At 38.9% G+C, this 12526-nt stretch overlaps 1 protein-coding gene across 4 annotated transcripts in view; it reads right to left on the bottom strand.

The window, feature by feature from the left end:
- SLC44A1 (solute carrier family 44 member 1) overlaps positions 1-12526 on the bottom strand; it is a 237544-nt gene that overhangs the window by 156139 nt on the left and 68879 nt on the right. For all 4 annotated transcript variants that reach the window (XM_086315774.1, XM_086315775.1, XM_086315773.1 and 1 more), the window contains exon 3: positions 6227-6369. In XM_086315774.1, coding sequence (XP_086171900.1) covers positions 6227-6369 — 143 coding nt within the window. The remainder of the gene's footprint in view (positions 1-6226; positions 6370-12526) is intronic.

Below are 12526 nucleotides of genomic sequence, written 5' to 3'. Positions count from 1 at the left end.
ACCACTAGACCATTCAGGTATGACCTAAATCAAATCCCTTATGATTATACAGTGGACTGAGAAATAGATTTAAGGGACTAGATCTGATAGATAGAGTGCCTGATGAACTATGGAATGAGGTTCATGACATTGTACAGGAGACAGGGATCAAGACCATCCCCATGGAAAAGAAATGCAAAAAAGCAAAATGGCTGTCTGGGGAGGCCTTACAATAGCTGTGAAAAGAAAGAAGCACAAAGCAAAGGAGAAAACAAAAGATACAAGCATCTGAATGCAGAGTTCCAAAGAATAGCAAGAAGAGATAAGAAAGCCTTTCTCAGCGATCAATGTAAAGAAATAGAGGAAAACAACAGAATATGAAAGACTGTGATCTCTTCAAGAAAATTAGAGATACCAAGGGGACATTTCATGCAAAGATGGGCTCGATAAAGGACAGAAATGGTATGGACCTCACAGAAGCAGAAGATATTAAGAAGAGGTGGCAAGAATACATAGAAGAACTATACAAAAAAGATCTTCACCACCAAAGTAACCATGATGGTGTGATCACTCACCTAGAGCCAGACATCCTGGAATGTGAAGTCAAGTGGGCCTTAGACAGCATCACTACAAACAAAGCTAGTGGAGGTGATGGAATTCCAGTTGAGCTATTCCAAATCCTGAAAGATGATGCTGTGAAAGTGCTGCACTCAATATGCCAGCAAATTTGGAAAACTCAGCAGTGGCCACAGGACTGGAAAAGGTCAGTTTTCATCCCAATCCCAAAGAAAGGCAATGCCAAAGAATGCTCAAACTACCACACAATTGCACTCATCTCACACGCTAGTAAAGTAATGCTCAAAATTCTCCAAGCCAGGCTTCAGCAATACGTGAACCATGAACTTCCAGATGTTCAAGCTGGTTTTAGAAAAGGCAGAGGAACCAGAGATCAAATTGCCAACCTCCACTGGATCATGGAAAAGGCAAGAGAGTTCCAGAAAAACATCAATTTCTGCTTTATTGACTATGCCAAAGCCTTTGCCTGTGTGGATCACAATAAACTGTGGAATATTCTGAAAGAGATGGGAATACCAGACCACCCAATCTGCCTCTTGAGAAACCTATATGCAGGTCAGGAAGCAACAGTTAGAACTGGACATGGAACAACAGACTGGTTCCAAATAGGAAAAGGAGTACGTCAAGGTTGTATATTGTCACCCTGCTTATTTAACTTCTATGCAGAGTACATCATGAGAAACGCTGGGCTGGAAGAAGCACAAGCTGGAATCAAGATTGCCGGGAGAAATATCAATAACCTCAGATATGCAGGTGACACCACCCTTATTGCAGAAAGTGAAGAGGAACTCAAAAGCCTCTTGATGAAAGTGAAAGAGGAGAGTGAAAAAGTTGGCTTAAAGCTCAATATTCAGAAAATGAAGATCATGGCATCTGGTCCCATCACTTCATGGGAAATAGATGGGGAAACAGTGGAAGCAGTGTCAGACTTTATTTTTGGGGGCTCCAAAATCACTGCAGATGGTGATTGCAGTCATGAAATTAAAAGACGCTTACTCCTTGGAAGGAAAGTTATGACCAACCTAGATAGCATATTCAAAAGCAGAGACATTACTTTGCCAACAAAGTTCCATCTAGTCAAGGCTATGGTTTTTCCTGTGTCATGTATGGATGTGAGAGTTGGACTGTGAAGAAAGCTGAGCGCCAAAGAATTGATGCTTTTGAACTGTGGTGTTGGAGAAGACTCTTGAGAGTCCCTTGGACTGCAAGGAGATCCAGCCAGTCCATTCTGAAGGAGATCAGCCCTGGGATTTCTTTGGAAGGAATGATGCTAAAGCTGAAAGTACTTTGGCCACTTCATGCGAAGAGTTGACTCATTGGAAAAGACTCTGATGCTGGGAGGGATTGGGGGCAGGAGGAGAAGGGGATGACAGAGGATGAGATGGCTGGATGGCATCACTGACTCGATGGACGTGAGTCTGAGTGAACTCCGGGAGTTGGTGATGGACAGGGAGGCTTGGTGTGCTGCGATTCATGGGGTCGCAGAGTTGGACACGATTGAGTGACTGAACTGAACTGTTCTTTCAAGAATTCAGACTGGCAGAGAGGTATACAGCACAGAGGCTGAATCAACTGAGTATTACAGAGAGTGGCACCACTGCACTGAGAAACAGTGAGTGGAGATTGCAGAGGTACATGGGGTCCAGGTCATGCCAGGGCTGAGTGGGCTCATTTTCAATAGGTAACAACACAGAAGGAAAGGCTCTTGAGCAGGGAAATGACAGTAAAAAGGGCTTTAAAGAACTTAATCCTATCACAGTATAAAGGATGGAGAGGATTAGAGATAAGAAGACCAAGAATAGATGTGCTGGCACAAAGGTCTTCAGGAGAGGCCAACAAACATATTGGGGGCGGGGGGAGGGCAGCGGTGGTTTCATACTCATGAATAATCAAAGGCATGCAAATAAAACTATAAAATACCATTCTGTGGTTGAATCAAATTTGTACAAAAGCTAATAATACTAGCAAAGACAAAGCAATCTCAGACACTATCAGTGGGAATGTAAATAGAACAGACTTTACTGAAAGACAAGTCAGCAAAATGCATGAATAACCTTAAAATACTCAGATCTCAGATTCTAATTCACTAAGAACATATTCAAAAATAAATAAGTTTATTTACGCATCCAAGAAACATTTGAGTGTCTACTGCATTCCAGGTACACAGGATATAGCCGTGAACAAAACAGACCTCACCTCTGCTTTCATGAAACTTTGAAGAGACAAACATTTAACAAATACTGATGAAATAAATGTATAATTACACATATTACAGGACACAATGGAACTTAAATCATGAGCTTAAAAAATAGCTTTCTGGGAAGTAACATTTATACTGAGATCTGAAAGATGAATAGAATTTAGCCACATGAAGAATAGGAGGATTTTTTTTTTTTCTGAGAGGAAAAAAAACAACATTCATGAAGGCAAGAAAGTTAGCTATATTCAATATTTAAGAGGATTCATTCATTAACCCTTTTAACAACTATGTGTAGAGGCCCTAGTAAGTATCAGGTACTAGGTGTTAAGGATAAGGGACAGGAGAAAATGATCAAGGTCAAGACAAAACAGGTATAAAAAATCCTGTAGGAATGGAAGGGTATGGTATTTGTAATAAAGCCAAAGATGTTTGTGTGAAAAAGGAAAAAATCAATACATTTAGCAGGAAAAAAAAAGAGAGAGAATGGAGTATAGGTTCAGTTCAGTTCAGTCGCTCAGTTGTGTCTGACTCTTTGTAGCCCCATGGACTGCAGCATACCCAGGCCTTCCTGTCCATCACCAACTCCTGGAGTTTACTCAAACTCATGTCCATTGAATCGGTGATGCCATCCAACCATATCATCCTCTGTCGTCCCTTTCTCTCACCTTCAATCTTTCCCAAGGTCTTTTCAAATGGGTCAGTTCTTTGCATTAGGTGGATAAAGTATTGGAGTTTCAGCTTCAGCATCAGTCCTTCCAATGAATATTCAGGACTGATTTCCTTTAGGATTGACTGGTTGGATCTCCTTGCAGTCCAAGGGACTCTCATAAACACAAAGGCTGTCTACCTCCTTTCAAATCCAAATAGTATAGACTTACCTTAGAAAGGTACATTCAAAACCGTACTATTCATTTATAAAAAATTACCATTTATAGATAGAAATAGGCTTCCCTGATTGCTCAGATGGTAAAGAATCTGCCTGCAGTACAGGAGATCCAGGTTCAATCCCTGGGTTGGGAAGATCTCCTAGAGAAGGGAATGGCTACCCCCTCCAGTATTCTTGCCTAGAGAATTCCATGGACATAGGAGCCTGGCAGGCTACAATCTATGGGGTTACAAAGAGTGGACATGATGAGTGACCTTCACTTTCACAGACAGAAATACTTAAATGACTCAGGGCTAAAATGCTCATGTGCAAAGAAGAAGAAGTAGAGATCAAAAATAAATTCTAACATGGATACATAAGTTAAGGCATTGCTATACTTGAGGGATTACCCTACAGCTATCCATGAGTGTGTCCCAACTATGCTAAGCGCTCAGGGAAAAGGAACCATTTTTTCAGAATAATAAGCAGGCTTTCTTTGCAAGAGGCCAAAATGTACATAGAATAATCTGAGGATTTGAAATTAAAGACTGAGTTTGTGACTGACATGTACACACTGCTATATTTAGAATGGATAACCAACAAGGATCTACTGTATAGCACATGGAACTCTGCTCAGTATTATATAACAATCTAAACATGAAAAGAATCTGGAAAAGAATAGATACAGGTCAATGTATAACCATCACTTTGCTATACACCTGAAATGAACACAACAGTGTTAATCACCTGTGTGAATGTGTGTGTGTGTGTGCGTGCGTTCAATTGTGTCTAACTCTTTGTGACCCCATGGACTGTAGCCCATCAGGCTCCTCCTCCATGGAATTTTCTAGGCAAGAATACTGGGGTAGATTGCCATTTCCTCCTCCAGGGCTCTTCCCACATCTCTTGTGCCTCCTACTCACTTATACACCAATATAAAGTAAAATATTTCTTAAAAATTAACCAAATGAACCTCCAAAAGGTTACGGATGAACTGACAATTACACAAACTTTATGATAAAAACATGCTTGGAGTTACTAGCAAGTTAAAAGGGAGCCATAAAAATGATCATGACCTCATGTGAGCAGTAAACCCAAGGAACTAGAGTCCTTTGTCTCCTGTCTCCTCAATTATCCAAATGGTAATATCTTATGTTTGGTACATGTCAACAGCATTAAAGAGTATATAATATTTGACACTACCTTAAAAAAAAAAAAAAGATATGCAAAACTCTACTATTTTTGCACTTCTCTGTGAGTCTAAAACTGTTCCAAAATGAGAAGTAAAAACAAAATACATGGGTAGATTTGCTACAGCAAATAACACAAAGCCTAAAATTTGTGTTAATTTCATAAAGCAAACAAAAAGAAGGACAAATGAAATAATCCTCCAAATTACGCTCTCAAGTCCAACTTTTACTTCTCCTGTTAAGGGACGCAGGTACCTATCAAGAGAAAAGCTCATGGTCTGTCTTGGACAGTCCACTGCCCATCAGACTTCTGGGGAGGTGATTTCAACCTCTCTAAGCCTTTGCTACCCCCCTCCCACAGGTTGGTATCATATACTTCTTGACTATTGCATTCTATACAAATATTCATTATTACTATTTAAAAATTTTTATTTGAACTGCATTATTCCTTCATTAAGTGGAGAAATATCTTTTAAGATTAACTATTTGGATTTTTTCAAGTTTTTTAATTTATCAAATTAATCTACTTTAGTAGGGGCCCAGATTTAATCAACATACTTATCTAACAATAAATAGTTATTATATCTCTCAAAATATTATAGAACTACAGTCTAAAAAATGTTTTTATTTGCAATAGCCTTCTCCTATAAAGTTCACTAATGGAATTGGCTAACCTTAAAATTATTGTGGTTAATTCTAAAGACCTGTATTTATTTATTAGACCTGTCTAATAAAGTTTGATGGGCATAAATACACAGTTTGGAACAAATATATTGACATCATACATACAATACATTTGATAAGATGTCTTTTTCCCCATAGACAGTAAAAATGAAATAATAGCTCTTTTGAAGAAAAGAGGTGATTAAGTCAGGAATTTCAAGAAATGCAAAACCTGAACCTTGAAAACCCGAATGAAATTTCAAAGTCTGACAAAGAAAATATATCTTTTATAAAATTGGAAATCAGTGTGTACTTATAAATGATGCACCACAAAATGTTTCATTATAACTTTACTGTGTCAAAATCCATTATCCATCTGCCTTCCATCAAGCAGTCTAAGGAAGAAAAATATTATATTGTTTTCTGGGTTAAAACTTCATGTACAGCCTACAGGCTAACGGGAAAACAGAGCAGGAGTACAAGAGTAACTCTCTCAAATCATGCATTTACTCATTAAAACCTCAAGGTAGGCCATTTTAACAAGGCACCTAATTTTGTTTCCTGGTGAATGTATTTATAGACCAAAACCAGAAATGATTCAAGTGGACAGTTAAAAAAAAAACCAACAGGAAGCATATAAAAATAATATTCAGTAAGATATTATCTTTATAACAGTAAAAAAAAAAAAAAGCAGGATGCCTCCTCCCCTTTCAAGTTCCCACAGTGTTCACCATTCAGGCACAGGCTACTCACTTCCGATGGGTGTGGTCCATGCCACTGTTTGGTATTGCTTCCAACTCTGCATTTTTCTGCCCACAGATATTTCCATAGCTGTCGTATCCTGATACTAGTCTTGCTGCTGCACCTGTTGCTACTGAAAAGCCACAAATAAATCCCTAGAGGAAAAAACAGAAAAAAACATACAAATAAATCATTTCAATAGCAACAGCCACTACTTGATACGATAATGAGCTTCTTTTGTCCGCTGAAGGGAACAAAGAGCTCTCTTTCCTTATTGCAAACACTATTCCACTGTTTTCCTTGGGTTTCACATACGCTGTACAAAGAAGTCCACAGGGAAACACTATTTACTACAATAACAAAACAAATCTCAAGCTTTTACATCGTAAGTATGTCTTTGCATTTTATAATAATAATAATAGCAGCTTCTTTGTACTGAACACCTGCTCGATGCCAGGATCTGTACCAGCTGCTCACCATACATTATCTCTAATCCTCATGATGGGGAAACTGAGGCCCAGAGAGGGTAAATAAGTCATCCAAGGCCATAGAAGCTAGTAAAGATCAGGGCATAAGACTCAAACCTAGCTTTCTTCATTCTTTAAATTTTTTTTTAATATTTATTTGACTATACTGGATCTTAGCTGTAGCATGTGGGATCTAGTTCCCTGACCAGGGACTGAAGCTAGAGCCCCCTGCATTGGGAGTTCGCAGCCTTAGCCACTGGACCACCTGGGAAGTCCCTATTCTTTAGTTTTATTTGGTTGTCAAAGAGTTCTGGTAAATAAAGAATAGCAACAGATGAAAGACAAAAACTCAAAGAACAATAGGTATGTGGGTTTCGAATTATCACTTCAGTACACACAACACTACTGTTTTCTTCCTGCAATGAAGTTGTGTAGAAGCCAAAGAATTATACCGTGAAGTACATTCACGCTCTGAATATTGGCGACTCAAGGACAGGGAGGCCCTGGGTCCATGTGCCACAGAGGTCACTTCATTTCATGGGGATATGCTTCACCACAGTACCAACGGCGAATGGTACTCGCTTCAGAACTGCATCATGTTTGCCAAGTCAAGGATGCATTGATCAAAGCAAAGCAATAAACCCTACACTCAGCTGCAGGCTACTGGGCATAAGAACAGGAAATAAGGTGAGTCACTATTATTAAACTGAATTGGAAGAAAAGACAGAGGTTAAGATATATTCTCGCAATGCGGTCACTAAAAGATTGAGTTTCTGTTATCTTTAACAAAAGACACTAAGGTTAATGGCGAACCTTTCCAATACAGTTCTTTAACGAGAGGCATCATAGAGTAATAGAAAGAGGATCCAAAAAGATCTGGATTCAAACCCTCACTCTACCATTTACCACCTATATAACCTTGATCCATTTACCTTTTTAGACTGTTTCTTCCTCATCTCTGACAAAAAATAATATCAACTGTTTCACAGCCAAACGATGGGGCCTCCATGAGATAACACATTTCTAACTTGTAGCTGGCCCTATACACAGCAGGTAGTCAATATACTGTAGCTGCTAACGAAAAAGTCAGACTAAAGAAGTTGATAACAGTAATTGCAGATTAACTAAAAATCCCTTCAGTTCTAAATTTTGGGAAAAAATGTTCTAGGGGGTGGGGAGGGGGGGAAGTGAGAAATACTGTCAGTCATTTCGTCATTACAGAGAAACATTTGGACCACAATTACCATCTTTCACTACTGGTCTAAAATAGCAAAGCCCTTGCATAATTAAAAGGTTATGTTCTTCTTTCACTTTTTATAGAAACGTTCTTCTTAGGTTTGATAAGTACTTTGTGTTACAGCTGGCCTTCAATGGTTCCTGAAGTCCCTTTATGATCATTTTTAACAGTACTGTTGGAAACATACATGTGCGTGTTTTTGTGTATGTGTGTGTTTGTGTTTTTTAGTTATAGGCCACCTCATATCCCTCTGGGATGTAGGCAGAGTATAAATTATAAATGTTTCAGGTATATGGTAAAATGGGACACTGACATATTTTCACATAGGCCATTTAAACTTTTTAGTAGCTTCCCAAAGCATTAGAGTGGAGAGGGTGAGAAGCTGTAGGAAGGAAAGGAAGGGGAACAGGAAGCTAGTAAGAGACAGAGAAACCATGACTGTTATCCTGGAGATGTCTCATGGTACAAGAAGTGACAATGGAGAACTAGGCCAAATATAATTAAAAAGACAATCTCCTTTTTAAAAAAAAAAATTGTGAAATCCAAATGCAGGAAGCAATATAGTTTCAGATGAGAAAAAAATGTGGTACATGAAATTAAAATAGGGTGAGAGAAACTTTACAGAATGTACTCTTTAATTCAATGGCTCCAAGAGGCAGGTAGAGTGTTATTTAGCAGAAGGAAATCACATTAATGAAGCAAGTTGTAAGGGGGATAAGGAAAGCTTTTATACACCTATAGTAGAGAGCAATCACCAGAGAGAAAAGAAGTCTATTCGTAAGGAATAGAATCATGGTTAAGAACTTAAAATGACTGAGCTACTGAAGTGCTTTCAGAACTGCTATTTCAAGAGAGAGTGAGAAGGAGCAGACAAATCTAATCACAAATAGGAGGTGATTCAAATCAGATAAAGAGACCAGAGATGGTAGATCACAGGCAAGATCTGGCAACTAATAAGTGTATATTGCTTACGTGGGAGAAAAACAGTCTGCTAATTACTGGACTGTGTTCATCTCCCCTTCACATCACAAGTTTAGTTTAATTTAAGTAAGAGTTTTGGCTTAGTTTCACTCACTCTTAGTCAAAAAAAAGGACACGTTTCATTTCACAAGCAATGTTTGAATTTCACACATGAAGCCTTTACCACACCACTGAGCAAGGCAGAGGTCTTAGCTTTGCTCTGAAGAAAAGAAAAGTCAACAAAACATGCATGAGGGGTGGGGAGGGAGTATGAATATGGCATTGTGTTTCAAGATAAAAAGACTTTAGGCTTACAGCCTTCTCCCAGGGATTAATGAAAATATATTCAGAATTTTTTTCTCAAAGACTACCTCTCTTACCCCAAACAACACTTGGAGTCAGTCTGCTAGTAACTAACGTCAAACCTAGAGTAACACTTGGCTTCTGTTCCTCCTTTTCCAAGAACTCTGAGACCAGGAGGCTATTAGGACCCAGCAAACAGCATAGGATTAGAAAGTCTGATGCAGAACTAATACTTATGCAAACAAATTTCAAAAATAAATTTAAAAGCTTTGGCAATCTGCCAGATTTCAGGATTTCTTTAAAGTTTAATGGGATATATTACTCTAAGAAAGAGGGAAGAAGGAAAAAACAAGAATGGTTGGAAGTCTAGGAAATATCAAGTTCACCCTGAAAGAACTGAGATATTCTCAAAAGAAAAAAATAATAATGGGGCCTGAGGAAGCTAAAATCAGAGAGGCTATTTCATGGGCAGCCTGAGCAATTAAAAAAACATAGACAAAGAATATGTACTGAGAACTGAAACCAGCAGCAAATACTCATGACCCCAGTTAAGTCTCTTTATCACTTTAAATTCTCTGAGGCTCAGTCTCCTTACCTGTCACTAGGAATGAATTAGATTAATCTCAAAAGTCTTTTCTGATTCCTAAATTTTATGATTCTAAGGAAAACTATTAATAGAAACAGAGTCAACTTTTTTAGGCTATACTTCCAGGGAGAAGTATGGGCCCATTTGATCTACTGTAATGACTGAGCATGAGGTATATACAGGTGGCGAGGAAGAGTAGATTAAAAGTAAATGGATTTAACTGTACATTTAAAAATAGTCAAAATAATAAATTCTAAGTTATGTATGTGTGTATGTGTGTGTGTGCTCAGTTGCTCAGTGGTGTCTGACTCTTTTGCAACCCCATGGACTGTAGCCTGCCAGACTCCCTTGTCCATGGGATTTTCCAGGCAAGAATACTGGAGTGAGTTGTCATTTCCTTCTCCAGGGGATCTTTCCAACCCAGGGACGGAACTGGCGCCTCCCGCATTAGAAGTGGATTCTTGACCGCTGAGCTACCAGGGAAAATGAAGTTATGTATATTTTACCACAATAATAAAAAAAGAAAAACCAAAGGATTTAACAGAGAGCAGGCAGTCATTTTGGATCAGGTGACCTTAAGGTAATTTCTGGCATGCTGTTCTTCCTATTCTATGATCCTGGCAAAGCACAGCCCATCACACAGGTGACTAAACACTTCAGTGAGTCTTTGAGTCTTTCCCTTTGTGCTGCCTGCTCCACAATAGTTAATGAGGTAGAAACACTACGCTCCGAGAACTAGACGAAGACTATAAAATAAAAAAGGTCCTTGAAAGCAGTCTGAAGGGACGACCTATGCAATAATGGCTCTAAAATTCAGCTCTAGCTCAGATCATTCTCCAAAATTCCAACTCTGTATTTCCAACTGCTTATCCCTACCCACACACCCTACATGTCCACAATTCAGTTCCTTCCACGTTTCCCCAAACCATTTTCTCTTCCGGCATATGTCCCATCTCCATCAGAAGCACCATTTCTGACTAGACTGCACAGCTAAGATACAGAGGGAGAGGACTCTAGCTTTCTAATTCTGCACTAGAAGAAAAATGCTAAACTCTTTGCTCGAAGAGTCTGAAATACTGAATAGACAACATTTAACTGGCAGGTGAGGTCACAGGTCCATGTTCTCAGCAACAACTTCTGTTGTTCCCAATGCCAGGCAACAAAGAAGGGACTGTCTCTCGAGGCCTTGCCTTCTTCCTCTTCTCTCCTGGGTTCAATGCTGCCACCATGTAATCTTAGACAAATTATTTAACATATCCCTGTGCCCCCTTATCTGTAAAATGGGAATGATGATAACCAGAGTAGCACTGAGCAGTTGTGAAAATTAAATCTGTGTTGAGTGCAGAGAATAGTACCCAGTCCATAGTAAGCTGCAATAATGATTAAGAATAAGTTGTATGAGTTGTCTGTATCTTCTGTCTTTCAAAGTATGTACTCCTTTTAGGACCCTCCTCATATATATATATATATACATACATATATATATATAATTTTATTTATTTATTTATTTTTGGCTGTGCTGGGTCTTCATTGCTGTGTGGGCTTTTCTCTAGTTTCAGAAAACAGGGGCTAATTTCCAGTTGGGGTGCACAGGCTTCTCATTGAGGTAGCTTTTCTTGTTGTGGAACACAGGCTCTAGGGCATGTGGGCTTCAGTGGTTGAGGCATGTGGGCTCAGTAGTTGTAGCACATGGGCTTAGCTGATCTGTAGCATGTGGGATCTTCCCAGATCAGGAATCAAACCTGCATCTCCAGTATTGGCATGCAGATTCTTCACCCTGAGCCACTAGGGGAGCCCCAACTTTCTCTTTATCCTGACTTTTGTGGTACGATGACCTGGGCAGATTTGGTCCAAGTGAATCTCTTTGCTCTCCTCTTTTCACATATACCTCTCCTTGGAACAGAATGAAGTCAGCCTAACTAAGGTGGGAAGAACCTTGCGCTCATGTGGCCCAAGCTTCATTCCACAAGCCATGCTTATTAAGGAATTCTTTATTGGTAATCAAGTGACTGCTTGGGTACTAAGAGTTGTACTTTGTTTATCCATCCTACTCTTGCTCCTTCATGTGCACAGAAACTGTGGTTTGGAACCTACAAGGAGCTGGAGTAGGATCTGAGCTGAAAAAAGCTTATACTGAATCATATACATATCCCATAACATAATCCCTTAGTATCCCACTTGCCTGCAACACTGATGACATCAAACATTATTAATTCAACTTCTTCAATCTGTCTCCTGCTCTCTCTTACTACTTCTTTATTTCAGGTTTTTTTTTTTTTTACCTCTTATTTAGACTTATCTGAACCATTGCATCAGCATCCAAAGTGGTGGCCTGAAATCTCTTCCCCCTTTACAATGACTTTACATTTACACTGGCTACCAGGGCCATCTTTCTAAACCCAGGCATATCATTTCTTGCTTAAAACTGCAATTGTATATCATTGCCTACAACAGTGGGTCTCAACCCTGGATGAATATTAGAATCAAAGAGATTAAATCCGATTCAATGGGGTGGGGCCCAGAAATGAGTATTTTTATTTTAATCCCAGCAAATTCTAATATGCAGGTAGTATTGAGAACCACTTGTTTACTACCTTAATGGAAAACAGAAATTAAGAGGTACAATTCAACATGTAATTTTTTAGAACAGGGTAAGCATATATCCAATGATTTCAAAATACCAAATAAGCTCCAATCTAGGAGATGATAACTCTCACAAAGACTGACAGAAATTTACTTTAAAAAAATCCTGTTTCTAG

Source organism: Bos grunniens, chromosome 8 (assembly GCF_055505025.1).
Source record: "Bos grunniens cultivar Pamir isolate PY7600 chromosome 8, Bosgru_T2T1.0, whole genome shotgun sequence".
NCBI lineage: Eukaryota > Metazoa > Chordata > Mammalia > Artiodactyla > Bovidae > Bos > Bos grunniens.
The sequence above is the reverse complement of the archived record's forward strand: the minus strand, read 5'-3'. Positions and strand labels throughout refer to the sequence as shown.